The sequence below is a fragment of the Harpia harpyja genome, chromosome 19 (genome assembly GCF_026419915.1).
Source record: "Harpia harpyja isolate bHarHar1 chromosome 19, bHarHar1 primary haplotype, whole genome shotgun sequence".
Taxonomy (NCBI): Eukaryota; Metazoa; Chordata; class Aves; order Accipitriformes; family Accipitridae; genus Harpia; species Harpia harpyja.
The window spans coordinates 10,403,850-10,427,614 of NC_068958.1; the positions used below are offsets into that span (position 1 = coordinate 10,403,850).

Below are 23,765 nucleotides of genomic sequence, written 5' to 3' on the forward strand. Positions count from 1 at the left end.
GCATCACCACACTAGGATCTCTCCCTTGGGGGCATTTGGGGTTTGCTGAGACTATTTCCCCAAGCCTTTGCCTTGCCTGCCTGGCCCCCGAGCAAGTGGCACGGCACAGCCCTGGTTGCACTAGGGATGGAGATCGCTTTTATTTAGTCACTCAAGTGCTTTAGTACAGAAGAACAGATATACAGAGATGATACATGTTTGTGCTTCAACACTTTCAAACATTTAGATTCCAGTAATTTCAAGGTAAACAATTTCCAAGACAGACTAGATTATTTTTTTTTAAGTTTTCCTTTTTGATAAATTATTTTTTATATAAATAACTGTAACAGAAAAAAAATAGTAATGTCCAACATACAAGATCCTGAAGCATTTGCATTGCTAAACCAAGAAGGAACTCAAACGGGGTGGGAGGACCAAGGAGGAACCAACAAATATCAGTGCAATGATACAGCCTTTGCCCTAAAAATATATATTTAACTTTATGGGCAAGGAACAGACGGGGAGGGAAGGGGGGGGCTAACCACCAACGAGGCAAGAAAAAGAGATTTGGGGGAAGGAAAAGGGGGTCACAGCCTTCAGAGGGAGAGAACAAAATGATGGACCCCAAAATATTGCAGTGCATCTAATGGCAGGGGAGGGCAGGGGCAATCCTTGGGTGTAAAATAAAAAACCAACTAAAATCAGAGGTTTGGTTAAATCACTATACACCAAGCTTGTAAGAACGTCACAAGACACAGTCATTAATATACACAGAGTCTGGAGGGGGGGGCCCGGAGAGTGGGGGGGCCTCGGCGTGACAGCACGCTCAGGAACGCTTCACCACGGGATGACACGAGCGGAGCCGGGCGCAGGGGCACCGAGCTTCCGTGGGGATGGAGGGAGAGAGAGATATATATATAAAAAAATTGAATTTTTATTATATATATATATGCATTTTAAGGAATACCCAGAGAAGGGGGAGGCCGGGCTGCAGCAGGGCAGAGGAGCAGCCGTGCAAGCAAACGGGCCCCATCTCCAGGTTTTGACCATTTTGGTCCCTTTTCACATGGGAATTGCTGCAGCGTGAAGCATCCCGGGTGCACTCCCCCACATCCCCGCCACCAAACCCCCGTGCCAGATGTTGGTGTGCACATCTGGCGGGAACACCCACCACCCCGAAAAGACAAGGGACAGGAGACGGCAGTGGGGACCCCCCGGCCGAGAGCGAGCAGCAACACGAGAGCCGAGCCCAGCCCGCGGCGCCTGCCTGAGCAGAGGCTGGAGTGATGGTGGTGCGTCCGTCCGTCCACACAAGACCCCAAAGAGGAGCGAAACTTTTGGAAAAAGGTTTTTTTTCTGTTGGTTTTTGTCGTCATCATTCGCTAGCAATGGGCAGATGGGTTACTCAGCAACGAGCTCCTGGGTGCTTCGGATAGCTGCAGCTACAAATATATAGATTTTTTTTTTCTTTTCCTCTTTTAAACACAATGCATCGGTTTTCTTAATATATTTTTTTTTGGCTGTTGTCCCCTCCCTGTGGATAAAATGAGATGGGGAAGGCGGCGGGAGGGGAGGGGGGTCAACACAAGAACAAGAGAGAAAGCTGGGCCGGGCCGGGCCGGGGCCGGGGCTGGGTGCAGGATCGCACCCCGGGCCGGGTGCCCGGCAGGGAAGGTGAATTCGGCATCGAGTCGGTGGCGGCGTTTCCTTTTAACTGCTGCTTTCTTCCTCTGTTTTATTGAGTTTCTTCAGCGTGTCCAGCAGTTTCTGTGGGGTGAGGATGTGCGTGGACCCTGCAGGGGCAGAGGAAAAGGGGGGGGGGGGCATCAGTGATGGTTTCGGGACCCCCTCCCGTTGCGCCCCGGCCGCCGGCCCCGCTGTCCCCAGTCTCCCCCCCAGCGAGGCCTTACCTGGCGGCGACGGTCCCGCACGCCAGTGGAAATGCTTGCGAGAGAATGTACGTCTATGGGGGGGGGGGGGGGGGAAGGTTGTGGGGACACGGATAATGGGAAAGGAGCAGAAGAGGAGAAATGAAGGAGATGTATGGAGCTGGGCGGGATGAGGAGGGGGCCGGGAGGTGCCCATGCAGCGGGGTCGTGGCCAGTGGGGTCACTCCTGGACCCTTTGGGGATGCAGGAGGCACTGCCAAAAAGCCAGTGGGGTGCACGGGGCGGGAGGTGCGGGCAGGCAGCAGCCGGGCACGGAGGGACCTTCCGCGGGTCGCCCGGCTCTCCCCCTGCCCGCACCGAGCATCGCTGGGTCAAAGGGGTGGTCGGGAGGGGAACGGGGTGGTCGGGAAGGAGGAAAAGGGCTCTCGCCTTCTGCTGCCCCTGGCTCGGGGGTTCGCCGGCACGGTGCCAGCGGCAGCTCCCCGCCGCGCCGCCCTCGCAGCCTCCCCGGCTCTGCGCGGACCAACACATGGCAGCGGTGGCTCGGGGGGATGCCGTGACGGGTCTCACCAGTAAAACTGCCGGCAGCTAAACTCCAGCACAGGGTTCGGGGGTCTGCAACGTCGGGGGGGGGGCTCCTGCCCATCCAAGGGCACCAAGTGCCACAAAAGCAAACCTGAGCTTTCCCATCAATTCGGGATTTCAGCCCCATCGCACCCCAGAGCTGGGGGGGGGGGTCACGGCAGCACCCAGCCTTCGCTGTGGGTGACGAGAGGGGCTGGAGCTGGGACAAGCGCTGGGGTCCGCCCCGCATGCCCGGTGCTGCCCCAGGCACGGAACCTCCGGCCCCGCTCCAGCTGCCCGCTGCGGGCAGCATCCCGGGATGCTCCATCCTCTGTCCAGCCCCAGGATGGCTCTGCTGGGCAGGCAGGACCCCGACCCGCCGCCCCCAGCCCCTCCGGCCCCGGCGAGGGGGAACTCATGGCATGAAGGAGCCGGCCAGGTCCGGCCAAGAGACATGGCAGAGGGATGATGGAAGTGGCACTGGATGCTTTTCCACCTGGAAGGAGGAACTGCAAGCATTTTCTTATCAGAGAACCCAACAGAAATGAAACCCAAAATAATAAAGAAAGGAGGAACGGAAGAATCAAAGAAAACCCTTCGGGGAGGAAGAGTTTCTTTTTCGTTAGTAAGCTGCCTTTACTTGGTTTCTTTGGCTCACTCCATTGCTGGAGCCTGATCCTCAAATGATACCCTAGTAGAGTCCCTGAAGTCGGGGTGCCTCAGGTCCATGAGAAATTTGGTGGGAGTGAGAATGTGAGTAGAACCTGCAGGAGAACAGAGCGGGGCTGATGGCTGCGCCAAGACCCCCCCACCCCCATTTTTTGGGGCGAGGAAGGACGCGGTTGCCACCCGGAGCATCATAGGCGCATGCAGGGGATGGACCCTGGAGAGACGCGGGATGAGATGGGCGAGAGGCGGGATGGAGCTGGGCAGTGGTGGTGGGTCCAGTGGCGGGGGGACACAGCTGGGGGCTGCAGGAGCTGATGGGGAGGGGGCTGCTGCTCCCAGGGGAATACAAGGAGCAGATAAGATGCCGGCAAGAGGCTCTACCAGGCACCCCAGGCGAGAATCCAGGGACCAGATGAGACGGTGAGGGGCTCCTGCCCCTGCCCTACGATGTGTGTATCCAGCCATGCTTCCCCGGGGGAATTTTAGGGGACCTAAAAACTCCTTGCTAACATCTGGCAGGGCTTCCATCGTGTCCTCCACACCTGACCCAGGGCTCCTCCAGGAGCACAGCTGGGGTGCTGAGACTGAGCACGCAATGCATGTCATTACACGCATGCTGCCTGTGTGCAACAGGAAAATGCATCTCCTGTTGCATGCACAGTGCACATCATGGTCGGCGTGCAGCGCTGCACGCCTCTTTATTGTTTTTTATCCCTGTAATGACCCTGAGGCCGAGTGTGCAACACAGGGGCGACAGGAGCAATTCAAGTTGCAAAACCCCTTTCCCTTTCACCCAGATCCTCTTGAAAAAAACCAGCCATGGAGAGGAAAAATGGGAGGAAAACTGGGAATGGGTGGAGGGACATATCCTGTCCCTGGGCAGGGGAGACACAGGGGTGACAGCAGGCGGCAGAAGACCTTTCCACAGAGTTCCAGCTCCCGCAGTCATCTGCAGCCGGGAATTTGCGGGGTGGTGCAGGGAGCATGGGATGAGCAGCCAGCGCGACGGGGCGCAGGGTCCGGCCCCGGCTCCCACTCACCTATTAGCACTTCCCACTTGCCGCTGGCTTGTGTCACCTCATAGGCGCAGCGCATCTCGTTCATGCTGACACCACCCAGGATGAAGATGATGAGGCGGGGGCCGCTTCGGTACTCGCCGGGGGCCTTGTTCTTGTGCCAGTGGCCATAGCGGGCACTAGAGAGGGAGAGGAGAGGGATGAAGGTTAGGCGGGACGCAACAAACTGCACTGAGTTCACATCTTAACTAAATCACACATTAATTAGCTCCCAAACTTCTGCTAGAGCAGGTAAAGTCCATCTTTCCACCCACGAGCGCTGCTCGCTGTTACAGATAGGGAAACTGAGGCACGGGATGCCTGAATGATGGCAGAGCAGCTCACAGACCTGCTGATGGATACGGCCCCTCCGGGCAGGTGAGGGATGGATGCTAACAGTGATATACGTGCCAATGTATAGGGGGAGCGCGGGAGACCCACCTGACGGCAGTGGTGCTGAAGGAGGCGGAGGAGCGGGTGGAGATGTACGGGTAGTGCTTGGTGTCCAGCTTGTCATCGATGGCATCCTGCGGGCAGAGAGCCCCGGGGGGGGTTCAGCAAGGAGGCGGGCATGGCCTCTGGCCCAAGAGCCCCTCTGTAGGGCTGTGCTCAGGAGGATTGGCCCAACTGGGTCATGATTCATTTGCATATATTTGCATAGCCTTACTTTTTGGAACAGTTTGGCTGTTCTCCTGTAATAGGGTGCACTTAGCAGGAGGAGGGTGGTGCTTGGCTGCTGTGGGGCAGGGACAGCACAGGGGGGATTAAGGTTATCTGTGAGATGTTGCCCTCTGTAGTCTCCTCTGGCCCTGGGGATGAGGTTTAGGGGTGCCCTGGGCAGGGGAGGGTTTGCATGGATTGTGGTAGAGGAAGGCAAGAGCTGTGTGATTTTGGAAATGGAGGGAGCTGTGGCTCTGCTTGTCCTGGGTGCCTGGGAGCAGAGGTGGCACTGAACTGCAGTGATATCCCCCTCCCCAAAATGTGGCTGCAGGGTCTGTCTGTCTGAGCATGTGGGAAATGTCTGTGTTGGGGAGCAGTTTTGGTGCCTGGGATTCCCCCGGCTCTGGGCAAACCCTGGGAGGTTGCTCTGATTTGGGAGGTTGCTCTGATTCAAGGGGTGGTTGGGAGGGAGTGGGTCAGGAGGAAGGCAGCACCTGGAAAAAATCACTTCTTGGCTCTGCCCAGTGCTATCCAAGCGCAGAGCTCATGGGGTACCTCCCGTGGGTACAGCTACGGCTGTGCCTGTGGGCGGGAGTGAACGGTGCCGTGCCCGTCCCCTGGCTCAGCTGGGACATGGACAATGCTGTGACGAGGCCACCCAGCCGTGCCTGTCGTGGCACACAGCACGGCACAAGGAGCAACTAGTTTGTTACGGCATTTTGTATTGCAGGGATGCCGCGCAAGCCCGGCCAGGGCCGTGCATCCCACCTGAGGCCAGCGTGCACATGGGGGCCAGAAACATCCCAAACTTGTTGCAGTTGCAGGCAGGGAGCAGCCTGGAGGGCACGTTTCGGGGAGAGGTGTCAGGGTTTGGGCTGGGAGCAGCCAGCTCTCTGCAGGTCCCTTCCCGGGCGGTGCTGAGGTCCCTGCTCTGTCCCCCGTCCCTGTCCTTGCTGGCTCACCTCCATGATGTCCTTAATTACGGGGGTCCATCGGGAGAGCTGGTAGGTCTGCTCGCTGATCCGCTCCTTCCGCTCCGGCTTGCTCCGGCGGCGCAGGGTGGACTGGGCAGAAAGAGCACAGGGACACCCTGAGACACGGGGGCTCCGGCGGTGGGATCGGGGCCACCCCGGAGGGGTGCTGGGGCTATCCCAGGGGGTACGCGGTTCCCACAGCAGAGCGGGTGCCACAGTCCTTCCGAGGGGCAACGAGAGCCACGGGGAGCGGGAGGTGGACACTCACATCTGTGATGATGGGCACCCCGAGGTGGGCCATGTTGGTGATGATCTCGCTGTCCTCTGCTGGGATCTGAGCGTGCTGGATCAGCTTGTTCAGGTTCTCCTCGGTGATACCTGGAAATGCAACAGGGAGACGGCGTCCTCTTGAGAAATGCCTCCCGGTGGGGACACAGCCCCTCCACTGTCACCTTAGGACACCCGGCCTGGTGGTGGCTGGGGAGACAGGGCTGAGCTTTTCCATCTGGCTTATCTTGGCTGAACCCTGAGCTGTTTGCCACCCGGAGCTGCCTGCACGTCTTGCCCACCCCTGCCCAGGTGTCCTCCTCACCGTTCTTCAGGAAGATGTAGAGCAAGATGATACGGATCTTGTCATAGGTGCTGACATTCCCATCCAGCAGGATTGGGACAATGGCCCTCATGGGGTCCTTGATCTTCTCGCCTTCAGCATCCGTGCCCATGGCCAGGTCCTGCAGAGAACGCACATGCTCATCACACCTCAACCCATGGCTCAGTGCTGAGTTGTGGGGCAGGAGTTGCTGGCCCCAGTCATCCCCATGGGGATGGGGGGGGTGACGTGGGGCTGGGGAAGCTGGTACCTGTTCGACTCGGCAGAGCTTGTCCACCGTACCCTGGTAGTGCTTCATGCAGTCCTCAGCCAGGTGCAGGTGGGTCGAGTACTGGGAAGACACAAGCGGTGCAGTCACCCTTGCGGTGCTGGCGGCAGCCGAAGGTCCCCGTGCCACCACCCCGGCCTCAGCCCCTGCCCGCGGTCGGGGACCCTCCAGGGAGAGCTGCCATCGCCCGCTCCCTGGGCGGGCTCAGCTCCAGCTGCTCTGCACAGACATCTCCCCCCACTCCTTGTACCTTGCTGAGCTCCTTCTGGTACTGCGGCATCTTCTTCAGCATCTGGGACAGGTCTCTCATGGTGGTCTGCGAGGGAAAGGGACATGGTCACTCGCCCTTGGGGACTTAGGGCTGGGGGCGAGACCGTAAGCAGGGAGCGGACGACCCTGCCAAGGACTTCTGTCCCCATGCGAGCCCCTCACAGGGGTTTGGGGATGCCTGCCGCGGCATTGCCGGGTCTCCTCCACTGTGGCTGAAGGGCAGGAAGGGGGTCTGCAGCTCTGCAAACTGGAATGCGGGGGGGAGAAAGCTCCCCAGGACCTTCCTCTGGGACCACCATGCGCTTGGCTGAGGCTGAGATGGTGCTTTCAGCTTCTGGCCACTTTCACACCCTATTTCCACTGGGGTCCCCTCACTGCCACCGATTCAGCATCTCGGGAAGAGAACCGGCTGGGGACAGAGGCAGCCGCTGCAGGACGGGAACGGACCCTGTGCTGGGGGCAAACTGACCCCCGTGGCGTGGTGCTCGACCAAGGTGCCCCGTTTCCCCAGCCCCAGGCATAGGGCCAGCACCCCACAGCCATCTCCCCCCATCAGGGACTTGAGCACCCTTGGCCCTTTGCAGAGGTCCCCATCGGGTGTCCCCAGGCAACTCCGCCATTTGCCAGCCTGTAGCCAAGTCCCCCAGGTGCCCGTTCCTGCTTGGTGGGCGCAGTCAGGTCACCTTATCGCCTGTGTTCATCCTCTTGCTTGAAGAAAACTCCTTCAGGGACCGGGTCACCTCCCTGGGGAGAGGAGGAGGGCAGAGCCATCAGCGGGGAGGGGACCCTTGCAGTGGGGTGGGTGGCAATGCTGAGCCAACGTCCCACCCAGCTGGCAAACCACCCACAGGGACACTCACTGGGACACCTCGGCGATGTGTTTGTGGCGCAAGGTGACCCACAGGTCGTCGTCCTCATCCAGGAGAACCTCCTTAATCCGGGCTTCCCCGATGCCGCTCGTCTCATACCTGGGAAGAGGGCAGGGAGTGTCACGGCAGGGACGGGGCTGGGGGGCACGTGGTCCCCTTGCTGCCAGGGAGGATGTGCAGCTCTAGGGGGGTGTGGGGAGATGGGGGGGCATGGGGGCTCTTCTTGGCTCTTATTTCAAGTTGGTTTTGCATCTTGCCTTCTTGTACCCCTTCAGCTGCTGAATGGTGGGAAGGGATAAAGGGTTGAAAGCTAGAAAAGCCCCTTTGGCATCAATTCTGCCCGTCATGCCTGCCAGACTGCAGGCGGGAATGGTTTCTCCAAACTAATGGCTTGTGATGGATGGAGGGATGCTGAGGCTCAGACTTCATGGCTGAGCTTCCAACTCCCACTCAGGGGCTGGACTCATGAGGGCCATGGGGGTCACGGGGACAACAGTGCTGCGCTCACTTGTAGACATCATTCTCGATGGGCAGGAGGTCGTAGCTCATTGCCTGGAAGGTCAGCTCATGCAGCACTGGGGAAGCAGGGTCGAAGCCGCGGTCCAGGATGAGGAGCTGGGAGCGAGCCTTGTCCGGACCCTGCAGAGCCAGGGGAAGCCGTCAGCAGCGGGGCTGGGGGCTCCTCCAGCCCCGCAGGCGGTCAGGGGAAGCTGGGGCCATTTCGGGGTCCCTGCTCCAGGTCTGCGACTGCTGCGTGGCAGAGCTCGAGTGGAACTTTAGGAGTGAAGCATCACCCGAGCATCTTCCCCCGGTGCTTCTGGCACCGTCCCCGCTCACCTCGCCCATGGTAGGGTCATCAGCCTTGTAGGCATCCAGCTTGTCCTGGATGAGCTGTGCCAGCATGGCGTTGTCCTTGTAATCCCTGGGGGAGGCAGAAGGAGAGCTCAGCTCCCTGGGGCGGGTGGCTCTTGCCAGCATGGGATGGGGAGGAGCTGCTGGTTTCCCTGTGCAACGTCCTTGGCTCGTGGGAGAGGAGGGACCTGAGCAGGTTTTGTTGCCCGTTTCCACCTCTCCTTGGGGTGCTCACTTGGTGCCACTTGGATTTTAGGGCCCTAACCCCCTCCCCACTCTCCAAAGCATCTTCAAATCTGAGCCTATTTTTACACTGAGCACGGGTGTCTGTCCATCCCACCACCTCCTCCGTCCCCACGCCCTCACCAGCACCGGACACAGCATGGCCTCATCCGTGCCCCGTGCTCGGCACGGCCCCAGCTTCACTGCGCTGCTGGGGGGACAGGGCAGGTCCCTGGGGGGGGTGCCGACCTCGCTGCCCTTACCCCCTGTACCGCACGGCCGGGTACTCCTTCAGCGTGGCGCACAGCGTGGCGATCTGCTCGGCCAGGCGTTCCAGGATCGGGTTCTTCATCTGGGCCTTGTGGGGGCTGTAAAAGCTTTGGAAGGAGTCGGCCGAATCCAGGGAGTAAACCTGGGAGGTGCAGCGGGAGGGAGGTGAGAGGGGATGCGCTGCGGGGGACGTCAGGAGGAGAGCAGCCCCGCAGGACAACCCAGTGGGTTTGGAAATCAGATTCAACCCCAGTCGAAGGTCCCCAGCCGAGCCTGGGACTGGGCAGCCGGAGCTCAGTGATGCTCGGGGCATCCTTTGGGCTTTTGGCTGCCAGCTCTGGACCCTGATGCCTTGCCCAGATCCGGCTCCACGGCACGGTCCCTACCCACGTGTAGCCCCCCAGGGTGAGCAGCGGAGGCAGGAGACCCCCTGCCCACAGCAGTCACCTGCTCCCAGGCAGGAAACCAGGGACCTGGGGACAAGTGGGGACACGCTGCTCCCTGGCCATGACACCAGTAAGGACCAGAAGCCAATCTGGCTGGGTGGGGGGATACCAAGAGGTCACCTTCCACCTGTCTGTCTCCCCAGAAATGCTGAGGCTTGAAGGGTTAAATGGCACCAAGGAGGTCCAGCACCATCTGTCCCTCCCTGTCCCCCTCGTCCCCATGTCCCCAGCAGGAGTAGATGGCACAGGGCCAGTGCCCTTGGCTGGGGACCGTGCCGGCAGCGCACAGATCTGGCCACTGCGGCCACCGGCACAGGGCCAAAGCGCGGCACCCGCTAAATCCCCTGCAGCGGATCAGCCCTGAGAAGTAATCAAAGGAGACAGGGAGGCAGAGCTGAGCAGGGGGCGAGGAGCTGGCCGAGAGGGATGCAAGGCTGTTACACAAGCCCTGATGGGCTGGAGAAGGACCCAGAGCATCCCCCAGCTGTCCCATCCCCCGGACCACCTCAGCAGGGACGGTCCCCAGCCCAGCCTCACCTGCGACTCGGAGGGGAGGAAGGCAATGTTGATCTCCGTCAGGGTTTTGATGACCTTGGCGGCACGTGATTTCACCAGCTCATTGAAGAGGGCATCAGGGCAAGCTGCAAGGGGAGGAAGAGGAGGAGGAGGAGGAGGGTAGCGCTCAGCATCCCTCCATCCCCGCTTGCTTGCATGCGTTTTAGTGACAGGGACTTTCCCTCCCCTCTGGGTACTCACAGTCAGTGAAGAAGACGTGGGCAGCTCTGTACTTGGAGGTGGGGGGATCCTTGAAGTCGTTGATGAGGGAGTGGACGGACTGCAAGAGAGAAGGGACCAGCTGGGCTGGGCACGGTGACACGGCGGGCATCTCGGCAGGGTCACCCAGGGTCCTCCCTCCTGGCACGGGGGGAAGCTCTGCACCTCTGGCCCACCACCCCGGCAGCACTGCCGGCCTCGCTGGAGCCAAGATGCTTCCCATGGGCATGGCTGCCTGTCCCAATGTGGGCATCCCCCTGCTTCCCCCAGGCAAAGGCCGTGCCCCCCCCCCCCGTCCCTCCCCATGCCCCACACTGTGTATTCACCTTCTCGGAGGGGGTGATGAGATAGACGGCCTCCAGGCTGGGCAGCGGCTCCCGGCGCTTGTTGATGTCTTCCACAACTGGGGGGAAAAACAAGGGCCATGGCAGGGCCGGGTGCGGGCAGCGGCACTCAGCTAGGCAGGGTTGTTGGATATCCCACGGCAGCACAGGACCAGCCCTGCCAACTCCCTTGTGTCCAAAATGTCCCCAGCCGCTCGCCCCTGCCCACCCAGGAGCTGGGGCAGGGGCTGTGCCCACCCTGTCCCAGCCCCGCGGTGCCCCACTGGGCAAGGTCCCGGGGGGCCGGTGGATTCGTCTGTGTGCTCCCGTGCTGCTGTTGCCTTCGTTTATTCTCACATCCCTCCGCTGGAGGGGACTGCCTGGGGGTGATGCTCTGGTGGTACCCGGGCTGGGGCAAACCCCCGCTGCCCCGAACACCTCCCGATGCACAGCCTGGGATTGCCTTCTCCTTTCCAAGTGCTGCAGGGAGCTATTTATAGGGCTGACATAAAATAACACCTGGTCTTCTCCTTGGACTGAGATCCTGCCAGGACAGAAGGTGTTCAGGCTCCTCCAGCCCCAGCAGGCAAGGAGGAAGGCTGTGAAACATGAGCCTGGCACCAAGACAGTCGTCCATGAGCAATGGGAGGTAGCGTGTCTCCATCCCAAGTGGGATGGGGCTGGGTGAGGGCCGTGCCACCACCTCGACTGGCCTGTGCCAGCCTGGAAATGCCTTTGCGGTTCCCCTGGTTCAGAGGGAGGTTTTGCCCTTCCTACAATGAGGTCTGCGAGAGACAGCTGTGACCCGGTACTCACTCGTTATGCCCTCCGTCATGATGTCGGTCATCTTGCAGCAGGAGGAGAGCATACGCATGCTGAGCTGGTCCACCACCAGCACCTGGGGAGAGGGGCTGTGAGCTGGGGGCATGGCAGGCAGCCAGGGAACTGCCCTTCCCCACCCCTCCACCCGCCCTTGGGGGCTCCTTGCCCCCACCTACCCCCTTCCCTGCTTCCTCCTCCCCACCCTCCTCCTCTTCCTCCTCTCCCGGCCCCCCTGGGGTTTGGCACTCACCTTCCATTCACCCTTCTTCTTCACTTTCCGGATCACATCATGCATAATCTCTGCAAGAGAGGGAGCGCAGGAGGGGGGTGAGCACCCCAAGTGCCCCCCTGTAGCACCCCTGGGCCTGTCGGCAGCAGTGGGGTCTTCGCTGGGGCCACCGAAACCCCCACCCATGTGTGGGGCCACGGCGAGCCCCGCTCCCCCGGTGCCTTTCCTGGGGACGTGGGGAGGAGATGGGGGGTGGTTTTGGGGTACCCAAGGAGGGGCAGTCACCCCCCAGACCTGTTTTTCTCTCGTGCTTGGCACTAACAGATGGAGCCCACTCCGGTGGGGAGCCGCGGGCTGGCAGAGGGTTGGGGGGTCCCTTGGGGGAGCCTGGGGGCCACCCCACACATCTCAGCCCTAATCCGAAGCACCGGGAAAACAACAGCGGCTTAAGAGCTCCTTTTAGAAACAAGAATCAAGCAGCCTGAGCCTGTTCCTTGTAATCCCCTACAATCTCATTTTGTCTCCCGTGGCCGCCAGGCTTACACAACCAGCCAGGACGGCAGCACCCGCGGGTCCCCCTGCACCCCAGGGACCCCTCGGGGCTAGGGCCACCCCATGCCCATATTCCCAGGCACAGATACCGCGGGCCAGCCTGCAGGGCTGCTCCCCGTGGGGTGCAGGCTAAGGACATCCGAGGAGGTGGCCCTGGCAGTGGGACGGGGATGTCACCTTTCAGGGCTGGGTTGCAGGAAGGGGGTTTCAAGCCTTGCCAGAATAAGTACTTGCCCTCCTGCCAGACACATGTGCTGCCCGAACATCTGTGTTGGGGGCCATGAGGTGCCCCCAAAACCCTGAAGGCCCTTTTTTTACCCTTGTGTATGAACCACCAGCCCTTGCAGAGCAGGGACATGCCGGGGAAAAGAGTCTGCATCTGTGAGCGGCTGCGCCATGTCCTCTGCATGGTGCTTCTCCCTGGCTTTCTCCCCTGGAGGGTTTTGCTCTGACCCTCTGGTCCCAGGGAAAGGGATGGAAATGTCAAGTTAAAACCCAATTAGGAAATGTTTCTAAACTAGAAAACGTGCAAAGTGTGGGGAGCCCATTGTTGATGGTGTCACCCTGCCAGCCTCAGCCTTGGGACCCTTCCCCTGTGGGATTGACCCCAACGGTGCCAGTCCCCTGGGTAAAGTTCAATTTGGGTTTATATGGGGCAGTTTGGGGCCTAAATTTGTCCCTTTTTTAGAATAAGGCTTGAGGGATGTATGCAGAGGGGACTGCTCTGGGAGCACCCAGCCCTAGAAACTCCTGCTTTTGGGTGATGCTGAATTTGGGCAAAACACCCCACCTTTCCAGCCCCCACCCCCACTGGGGATTTGCACAGGTACAAGCGGCTTGGGGCTGGCCAGGGCCTCACAGCCGCCCTGCGCTGCACGGAGCATCCTCACCGGGAGAGCAGAGGGTCCCTGCCAGGCTCAGCTCGGCCCCGGCCCCCCAGGGTGATGCTCCCTGTGGTTTCCCCACACTGTTGGGCTCATTCACTGTGCTACCATCCAAACACTCCATGGTGATTTCACAGGCTCAGCGAGGCTGTAACACTGCCTGGGCTGCCTGCAAGGCTCAGAGCCACGGCACCGGGATGAGAACTGGTGCCAGCAGGGATAAAATGGGAGCCTCTGAGCGCTGTTGGTGTCTGTCCTGCTGTAAAACTTGGAGGCAGCAGTTCCTACCACCGCACATCCATGTCCTTCCCAGCAACATCTGCCTCGGGGGAGCCCCAGAAGGGTGCTGGCCATGAACTCAGGGTCCTGCCTGCCCTTGGTCACATCATTTAGCCTCGCCATCGGTACAGGGGGTGCAGGGCACCTCCAGACCGGGGAAGAGGGGATGGAGGGTAACTGGGTACAGATGGTCTGTACCCCTGAGCTGGACACTGCTTGGGGGGGAAAAGCTGCTGCCTGCACCCATGTGCACTGCCCACCCACATCCAGGTCACCCACGCAGCAAAAGAGTGAACCAGGAATTGTCCTCTACCGTGGGCAGGAGCTGGCAGTGAGGGCTGCCCGTGTGTCCCCGGTCCTGCCCTCTGGTCCTTTGCTGGCACAGGAGCGGAGCCGGGAAGGATGGATGCCAGCGCATCCCTCCTCTTCCTTTCATTACTCACGTTTGGCTCCTTCCCCGAAGCAAGGATCCAGGAATAACAGCGCTGTTTACAAGGCAGCACGCACGCGCTCTCCATCCCACACCAACAACCTCAATCACAAATGACGGGGAGTAAAACACGGAGGGCCGTGGCAGTGCACCACGTGCCAGGCGGCGATACTGGCTGGGAAGTGGTCAGGGTCTGGCTGTGAGCAGCCAGAAAGAAATCCCGCACCTATGATGAAAACACCGCTTTGCTCTGGGACCGGGAAGGGAAGGAAGGAAGGAGGCTGGGAAGGAGCGTCCTGGGGCCCAGGGGAAGGTGCTGTCAGCACAAAGGTTCTCGCGGCTCGGCTGGGTCGGTGCTCCCAGCACCCTCGATTTGCTGCGGCAAGGCAGGTGGATGGGAATCCAGGGCAGGAGAGCCCAAAAAGGGCTCCCGAAAGAGCTGCCTCAGCCACCCCTGAGCTTGTCCTCGCTGTGGCAGCTGCTGCAGAGGACATTTCATCTTCAGCACCTGGCTTTGTGGGAACTCTCTCTCTCTTTTGCATGTGTATGGGTTGAGCTGGATGTGTGCGATGAGGGGAGCATCTGCCTGGCTGTGCATCTCCCGGTGCAAAGTGCTGTCATGTCCCCTGGCCTGATCCTGGCACCAAGATGGGCCTCCCAGAGCAGAAACTGGGCACCTCTGAGGGTGATTGCTCTGAGCTTTGTTTTAGGGCATCCATCCCCTGGTCAGAGGTGGGCCCCCATCAGCACCGGGGGCCAGCCCTGCTCCCAGCCTGCTGCAGAGCTGCCCTGTGCCTGGGCTGCAGACAGGCACAGCCATTCCCTAAACCGATGTCCTCTCCTGCCTTTGACCATGGGTCAGATCTGGCTCCAAAGGTCTGCTCTTCCGCCGGCTGCCAAAGCCAGCTCAGAGCCTGGGCAAGGCTGGGAAAGAGGCAGATCCGCAGAGCACCCTCCAAAGAGGCTCCGGGGCCCTGCCAAAGCCCAGGAGGGTACAAGACTCAAACCTGAGCAAAAGCCTGAGATCACAGTGTCACATTTGGAGGAGACGTGGCCATGACCTGCACCTCCTGGGTGTCCTTGCAGCAGCCACTAAACCCTCAGGTTAGGGAAGAGTGGTCTGTTAGCTCTTGGATGGACCAAGAGGGCAACACTAAATGCTGGGTGTGGCCAGGTCTGGCATGGAAAGTGGGAAGATGTGGGAATTTTGAGGTGAAAAGGTGCAGATGTATGAGGATACAGCTGCTCCCTGGGGCTGTTTTGGCTAACGTGGCTGCTAGCAGTGGAGCTGGATGCTGTCTGTGTTGCTGTGGCTGGGAAGCTGGGCAGGAGGTGAGCACTGCCTACACCCCTGGGAGGAGCAGGGAGGTCCCCAGGCATCTCTGAACAAGGACCTTGCCTTTGCTGGGGGGCACCAGCAGTGTGTCACCTCTTGGTGGGTAAGAACAGCTCTGGGTGACACCATCTGCATCCCAGTTAGCCTAATGTACCACCCTTCCTGACCAGCATCCCACCAGTGGAAGGGCTCCTGGGGCACTGCTCACTGCGGTGCTGGGGCTGCCAGGTGGGAGGTGAGCACAAGGGGATGGGTGAGGCACCGAGGGCTTGGCCAAGGCCAGAGCTGAGAAGACACCGGACCTGTCCTCGGAGCAGGGCAATTTCTAAGCAGCCTCTCTGGCAAGGGCACATCTAACCAGGAGAAGGGATGCCAGCGCATACGAGCTATCCAAAATGAGCAACACCAGGGAAGGCATCCTAGAGCCAATTCTACGCTCAGGGGAAGTTACAGGACCAGCAAAAGACTCCCAGGGAAATGGCAGCTCCCCCATTCCCTGAGGTCCTCAAGTCAAGCCTGGCCACCTCCCAGGAAGCAGTGCTCTCACATCCCCATATTAGCAGGTCAGATGTTGCCGCCTGTGTCCCCAAATGGTCTGGCCAGCCAGAGCTTTTAGGCTCTAACGTCAGTTGGTGACGCTCACAGTCAAGCTTTTCATCTTGGAGATAAACCAGGTTTCAGGGGAAAAAAAACGCATATGCTTATCTCATCCAGTGCCTCCAACACTTGGCTTGTCTGGACCTACCACGTTGCATCTGTTTCCTTCAGGCTGGAAGAATTTTAATTACCATTTCTACCAAGAACGGACAATACAGACAGCTCTGGACTTATCCTCCAAAGTAGAGACAACATCAGTGCCTATGGAGAATGAAGCACATCTCACCTGCGAATGGAAGACCTCCAGCGCTCTTGAGTAATATGGTCTTAAAAGTGCAATCATGGAGATGACATGCTTGAGAGCAACCTCCTCCCCCGGCCCATCACCTGCAGTTAGGCTTGTTCTCGTGGTGATGCGTGGCATGAAAATGACCCACTGCATTGTTTTCAAGCAGGGCCAGAAGCTGGTGACACGGTGGCCTAGTAGGACTTGAGCCCATATGTCACTCCAAGAGGCTTAGCCCACATTATTTATACCAAGCTGGCTGGGCAGCCTTTCTCCAGGCCTGCCTTGCCTCACTTGCTCATGGCAACAAGCAACCAGCCCTGTGTCTCCAACTGGTTCTGGGGGAAGAGGGACCAACCCTGTCACCGCTTGTGCCCACACCAACAAAGCTATGACCAAGCACAACCTGTGCTGAGATGGACTCATTTTGGGATGCCCCAAGCCCGCTATCCTTCTTCAGAACAAGCCTGAAACCTAATGAGCAGCCCTGACCTCCACCGGTCGGTGGAAGCAGTAAAACCTTGTCCTGGCCACCACCCTGCCCTGGAGCACCAGGACGGGTGAGGGACGCCGCAGCGCTGACCCAAGCCTGGCCTGTGCCAGCAGCCATGGCCAAGCCCTTCCCTCCTGGAGCAATGCAGGAGGCCAAACCCCTGCTGCTCAGAAATGCTCCTTTGCCGTCACGTCCCAGGACTCCATGGGCTGCACACCTTGGCCTGATGTGGTAAGGGAGGATGGAGTTGCTGTATGGATGGGCAACAGGCTGTAGGAATTGCCCAAGGAGACAAGTGGTCCTAACCACAGGGGGCTTTTCCCTGTCACAGGCAGGGCTCAGTCCTTTCACTCTCCTCAGGCATCCTCTGTTTTGGGATACAAAATCCCAGAGCAGCTCTGGAGAGCCGGATCACAGAAATCCATGGTGAGGTTTGCTCAAGACCCACTTCTCTTAAAAAGCTGTCATGCTGCATCTCCAAGACAAACATGTTTGGCTTTTGGTTGGCCTGGCAACTGCTTTTTTGCTGGTTCATTAACGAATTGCTTAAGACAGTGTGAATGTTACATAGATACAACCGTGTTTGAATGTAGGGGAGCATGTATCTGCCTCTGAACATCCTCAGTTGGGGATCTCTAGGTGCCAGTGTACCATCCCCAATAAAATAGGCTTCGGGGACCAGAGGATGGCAGGAAGGGCATCAACCCCATTCAGGACATAGAGAATAACTTCATTTACAGAAGGCAAAGCCCAGCTGATGTCCTTCAGTGTGGCTAAGAGCCATCTCAGGCATGATTTGAGTCTGGAGATCACTGTGTCCATAAACCAAGAAAGTCTCAAACATCTCCCCTCCAGCAGTCTATGTCCTGAACACCTATTTTTCTCACTGGACTATTTCAGGTGCCCACCTGGAAGACCTCAGCCTTTCTGGAGGACACGTGCCTCATGTAGGAACACGCTGGTGGTGCAGCCCAGGTGCCGTCCAGCTGCAGCAAGTCCTGCATGGGCAGAATTGCCCAGGCTCAGCTTCATCCTTTCCTCCCCAACCCTGAATGAGGTGAACTTTGATATTTTCACATCCAGAGCAGCACCACACATCTCCCTCACAGCCACTGGTGAAACATGCCACGTGTTGAAGCCACACTGAGCAGTATTTGTGCTACTCTGGGGAGCTGTGCAGTGCTGCTTTGCTGCTGGGGCTCTAGCTTCAAGGATTAGTCACTGTAATCATCATAGTAACCTGTGATTAATTCCTCCTTTTCCTATTTGCGCTGTTCTCATGAAGGATGTACGTATTTATACCTGCCAGCCAAAGCCATGGGAAACCTGCATAGCCCAGAGAGAAGGAGGACAGAGCCCTGGAGGTCTTGAACTCTTTAGAAATTGAATAACACACCTAAAAGGAAATAAGGGAAATGAAATGTATGATCACACCCACGAATCGCTCTCACTGACTGCACTGGAGAAACAGGGTAAAATTCACAAGGATTTTCACTGCAGGATCACTCCAGGCACAGTTTCCTCGGGTCTGCACAAGGATCTGGGAGTTGAGCAGAGCTTCTTCATCTGGGTAGAGTCAATGGGCCACAGAGCACATCAGATCCCTTTCGAAGGCATCACCTTTCACTAACGCTTGTCCTCTTCCACCAGGTGTTTCCATCCCCAGCAGAGACCCTGTACCTGGCTGTCAGCGGCTGTAGGTGCTGTTGGTGTAGCCAACGTTGGCAGTGCTTCGGTGCCAAGAGGAGCCAAGAGCTTTCCTGCAGCAGGAAGGCACACACGGCATGTCACAGCATCCCGGAGGGGAGGTGACCCTCTCCCAGGGGTAAGTCATGCTCTCCTGCGTGTGCAGCCGTGACTTTCTGAGCTGGTTCTTCTCTGCCTTGAACCAAGAGGGAGCAAAACACCAATAAATTGGGGGTCTTCAGGCTCGGCTCGGTGGGAATCCAGGCTGGGCTAGTCTCCTGTGCCCACATGGACAGCAGGGACAGGCTGGAGGGCAGCTGATGTGTGCCTGAGCTGGTCCAGCTCTGAGTGGTCTTTGCTGCTCCCTTAGCGGCACGTCAAACCATCTGATGGGCTCCATAAATGACCCTATAGCACATGTGTCAATGCATGTGGGCATGCACGTTCATGCATTTGTGCGTGTACGTGGGCAATGTGGAAGCCCATAAATTAATGCACCTTCAGCTTGATCTATTTTTGCACTCTCCAAAACACAAGAGCCAAGTTCCTTCCTGCACCGTGAGTTGGTGGACGCAGCATCTGCTTCTCAGCATGCAACTAAAAGCCATGTGACGATGATTCTCTTTTTAAATGTGTTGATTTTGTGGGAAGAGGGAAGGAATCTCTCCTGGGACATTTTTCCTGGGAGGTGCAGGGGAATTAGACCCAGACCTTACTTTTCTTTTTAAGAGGGAAAGAGTCTAAGTCCTCTATATTGGTGGCTTTTTTCAACCTTCTTGCACATGCAGACACTGGTGGGTGGATGTAGACCTGCCAAAGTGAGGTTTGTCATTCTTGGTAACCTTCCATGGTCACGTACAGGCAAGTATTTCTCAGCCCCTGGAGTAGACCATGGTTTAGAGACTGAAATTGCTCTACCCTGTGAAGGTGAGCCCTGAATTTTGCATATATTTTTTCAAGCTTCTCCAACCTGGAGCCAATGTTGGAGGCTAGAGAGACCCTGGTGACAGGGCTAAAGGCCCGAGCAGAGGCTTTGCCAGGTGCCCGTTCCTATACCGACACATGGGGCAGGCGGCACCGTGCCGCCCTCGGGACTCCCCAGAGTTGGGGATTGGAAGAGTGGGCTGCCCAGGAAGCGACTGGCTTCAGGGTCTGCTCCCACCCGTGGGGGACAGGGCGCAGAGACCCTCTCCTCCTCACCCATCCACTTCACCATCACGCTGAGACCAGGCTCTGCCCCCATGCAGGCGGGAGGATGCAACGTGCATCCCTGCAACGGTCCCACCAGCACCAGCCAGCCCTGTGCCCTTCGCTGCCTCCTCTTCCTCTGCTTGGCAGAGACATTTCCAGACCTGGCTCTGGGGCAGCACACAAGCCTCACACCCTGGGCCCCGAGATGAGCTCGGAGCGTCCTCAAGGAGCAGCATCTGGCCCCTGAAGTCTCCCTGTGCCCTCGGCAAAGGGGTGGTGGGAGCAGGGAGGTGCCCCAAGCAGCCGGGGTGAGTCATGCACCAGCAACCGGGCAGCAGGTCCCCAGGGCCCCTGGCTGTGCCCCGAGGCTGGCAGCAGCAGGCAGCCCTGCCCCTGCCTCCTCCCTGTACCTGGAGGTGCAGCACAGCAAGTGCAGCTCGGCGTGAGCCTGTGTCCCTGAGTCATCACATCCCAGCGCTGGCCAGGCAGGGATGGACCCTTGAGAAGTACAGATGGGGACACCGAGTGACACGGTACGGCAGGGAGTGCTGTACGTGGGTGCTGAGGGCCCACGAGACCTCGTCTAGGCAGGATTTAAGCGTGGGGCTCCTCAGTGCGGCTCCAGCAGGCAGGCACCCGGGCACAGGTCAGCTCTGCGGGAGGCTGTATAGGCAAGGATGCTCCGTGGGAGGATCAGCTGGTGTCCTGGGGGAAAGGTGTTTTCTTGCTGTCTCTGGAAGTGAGCAGGGCGCTCCCTTATCCCGGGGCTGCTCTGCTTCTCCCATGTCTTGCTGTCCATGACAGCAACACGAGCAAACAGCAACACGAGCAAACAGCAACACGAGCAAAAGGAAGCCCTCGGGGAGGTTTCTCTCCTCTTCCAGGTGAAGGGGTCCAGGGGTTTTCAGATCCAGCATGGGCATCACCTCTGTATGCTCTGGCTACGTGTCTTGCACCAGCCCACCATGGTGGCAGGCGCTGCACAGGTGTCACCCCTGCAGCACAGCCCGTCTTCCCTCACTGGTGATGGTTGAATGAAGTAAACCCAGTCTCCTCCTCCTCTCCACTGCAGGGTGCTGCAGGAGAGCAGGGACCGGGCTGTGCAGGAGAAGCTTGGGGCAGGCTGCCCTGAGAAGATCCGAGGAGGCCCTGGGGCAAGAGAGGATGGGAGGAATGTCCGTGTGGTGGGAATTAGATGAAGATTTGGGGATGGGTGTCCTCAGAGGTGGGACCAGCTGCCACACTTGGGTGAGATTTTTCTAACCAGCACCAGAGCAAAGCGACTGGTTCTCCAGTGGGGCTCCCTGGGAGGTGGCCGCAGAGTGAACAGAGTTGCCCCTGCTCCTCGGGCAACACCTCCGGGGCTGAGCGCACTCAGCTCCAACCCCAGCCAGATGAAAGCAAATCCTGGAGGGAGGCAGCCATCACTGCTGGATACTGCAGGGAGGCACAGGGACAGCCCCCCTAGCACACACCCCTCAGCTCTGGGGGGTGACAATCCAGTTCTGCCGATCTCCTGCAACATTCACCCGCCTTGTCCCCCTGCCCACCTCCTCCCAGCTCTCCAAGGGCCTTCAAAACCCATCTTGTTATGGCACCAGCTGGTCAGAAGAATAATCCGTGCCTGGAGGGAAGCCAGGGCAGAATGCAGCTCCAGAGGGGGGGCCTGCCGGAGTGAGCCTTCTTCCTCGGGAGGGAGCCCAGCAGGGATACCCTGCCCTGGGGTCAGCCCCAGGCTTGGACCTCTTGCTCCTTACGAGCAAGCATCTTCTGCAGGTAAACCTTTGGGGAATCCCTGCCCGAAAGCAGGCTGGCGCAGTGAGGGAGAGCCAGGGAAATCTTGTGCTAGCTGCATTGGTGCCCAGAGAAGGGGGAGGTCTGGGTACCCTGCAGACTGGTCCTAACCTGGGGGGACCAGCTCCAGCTGAAAACAGCACCTCAAGGCAGGAACTGACCCACCAAGACCAGGAGCTTCCCGTGGCAGCCTGAGGAGCACCTCGAGCCCCGTGGGAGGGGAGAGCTGAACCCCACAGCGTGCTCCTCCAAGGGCCCCGTCCCTTGCTCCTATGCAGCATTTTGCCTGCACAAACCCTGCTCTCTCCTTCCAAACACCCACGCTCCGCCGATAGCCCCGCTATAGCACTGATGCCCAGCTACCAGTTATCATTTTCAGTCTGGAATGATATTTTTCAGGGAAGAACAGAGCAGTTTGTTACTAAACCCTGAAGGGAAGGACTGAGCCAGATTTCCCTGATGCTGCCTTGAACCTCCGTGTGTGTGTCTGCGTGTGTTGTGCTCTCTCCCAGCCTATTTCAGCACAGAGACAATGAATGAAAATAAGGGACGCGCTGTGGCACTGGTCTCTGTCCCCTCTTTAGCCAGGGCACTGGATGAGCTGGATGGGGCCCTGCCTGGGGGTGTGTGGGTGGCTGGTCCAGCTTCAGCCCCCCCCCCCCGCCCAGCTGGGCTGGGAGCAGCCCCTCTCCCCACCCCGAAGGCGAGGAGACCAACCCCTCCAAAAGAAAACCCAGCAAAGCAGAAGAGCCAACCTCCCCCCTCCCCAAAGCTGATCCTGCAGCAGAGAAACAACGGGGCATTTCCCTGCCTTTTCCCTTTCATTTTGCAGCTGCCTGGGCTCTAACCCCCAATGCAGCACCCCAGGGCGCCGGGGGGGGGGGTATGGCGCAGCCCCCCATCCCCGGGGCAGGTGACGACTGGGAACAAAGCAGGAACATCAATCCAGGGGGATATCCCCCCCCCCCCCCCGCCCGCTTCAGATCACCACCCACCCGATCACACCACCAGCCCCGGCCGCACCATCTGCAGCCTGCGCGGGAGGGTTTCGCTGCACAACGCGGCGGCTGCCGGAGCCACCCCACCCGCGGGGATTTCACCCACGTACACACCCCCCCACACACACACACCCCCACGCCCCCCAGATTACACACCAACCACCCCCCCCCCAAAAAAAAAGAAAGGAGACCCGGCCCCGGCTGGCCACGATGCCACGGAAATAAATCCTGCAAGAGGAGCGGGGAGGGACGAGACGGGCTTTTCATGGCTGCGGGGAGCCCGGGGGAAGTTTCCACCGGTTCCTGCCGTTTCTGCTCTTGATTTAGTTATTTTTTTAATGCGGAGTTTTTCGCTTTAATTTTGCTACAGGGAAAGGAGCCGCAACCCGCCCCCCCCCCCAGCCTCGGGCGTTTTGGAGAACACCCCCCCCCCCCCTCCGCCATCAAGACGTTGAAAATATCATCTTGCAACAGCCGGGGGAAGGAGGAAGCAAACCCGGGGTTGCTCCGTTCCCACCCGCCTCCCCCCCCCCACCCCGGAGCTCGGCCGCCAAAAATAGCATGGTGGATCGCGACCCCAAGGGCGCAGAAATGCCCGGGTGGGTGGGTTTGGGGGGGGGGGGGGCACGGCCGCCCCGAGATCAGGGAAGAGAAGTCACGTCCGGGAAAATGAAAAAAAAAAAAATCACCATTAAAGCGGGATTTGCTGCAGACAAAGCCGAGAGGCGCCCGGCCTGTCACCGCGGCGGCGCTGGGGGGGGTTCTGCACAGCCGGACATCCCTGTGCCCCCCCCAGCCCCTCTCCCCGGGCTCAGACCCCCCCATGGAGAGGGGTGATTGGGCTTTCCTGATTATATTCTGATGAGGCGATCGCCCCTCGGCCATTTAGGAACCAGAGGCGGGGGGGGGGGGGGTAAGACTCGAGAGCCTCTCGCTTCCTTTTTCCACCGCCCCCCCTTCTCCTCCCCTCCCCTCAGCACTGCAGAAAAATCCCAACAGCCTCAACACCACCCACACCCCCCCCCCAAATTAAATAAATAAAACCCGGAGGAAGACAGCAAGCCCCGACCCCCCCAGCCCACCGGGCCGGCTTGTCCCCACGTCCTGCCGGCTGCCCCACGGGGGTGTCCCATCGCCCCCCCCCACTCCCCCCCGCCGCCCCGAGGGTCCGTATTGCGCATCCGCAGCATCCCCCCACCCGCGGAAAAGGGGAGCCGGAGCCTGGTCAGTTTCACGCCCCCCCCCCCCCCCCGCGGGGTGCTCAAGTAGCGCGGCCGGACGCGGATCTTACTTTCTCCCACCACAGCCTTGAGTCCGATGGGGGCCATGTCTCCGTGCCAGGGGGGGTCCGCAGCGGCTGGGGAAGGATATGGGGGGGGGGGCACCCACACGCACACACAGCCGGACGAGGCTGCGGGTGGCGGGCGCAGCGCCGGGCGGCGCAAGGATGCGGAGGGAGGGAAGGGGGGGGGGGAGAACGGGCGGGCCGGGGCG

At 59.4% G+C, this 23,765-nt stretch overlaps 1 protein-coding gene across 2 annotated transcripts; it reads right to left on the reverse strand.

Moving 5' to 3' along the window:
• Positions 1–115: 115 nt before the first annotated feature.
• On the reverse strand, positions 116–23,705 carry STXBP1 (syntaxin binding protein 1). Of its 2 annotated transcripts, XM_052814632.1 has the most exons (20): positions 23,563–23,705; positions 11,767–11,816; positions 11,511–11,592; positions 10,698–10,774; positions 10,354–10,432; positions 10,135–10,238; positions 9,145–9,293; positions 8,645–8,729; positions 8,316–8,446; positions 7,799–7,906; positions 7,622–7,682; positions 6,919–6,984; positions 6,651–6,731; positions 6,383–6,521; positions 6,059–6,168; positions 5,779–5,880; positions 4,598–4,683; positions 4,142–4,296; positions 3,073–3,196; positions 1,657–1,772 (listed from the first exon to the last, which is right to left on the reverse strand). In XM_052814632.1, exons 1-19 carry the CDS (start codon positions 23,597–23,599, stop codon positions 3,087–3,089), a joined length of 1,812 nt encoding a protein of 603 aa, XP_052670592.1. In that variant the 5' UTR covers positions 23,600–23,705; the 3' UTR covers positions 1,657–1,772; positions 3,073–3,086. The 2 variants fall into 2 exon arrangements, with proteins under 2 accessions (XP_052670593.1, XP_052670592.1); XM_052814633.1 differs by lacking the exon at positions 3,073–3,196 and having other exon boundaries at positions 116–1,772; positions 23,563–23,702.
• Positions 23,706–23,765: the final 60 nt, after the last annotated feature.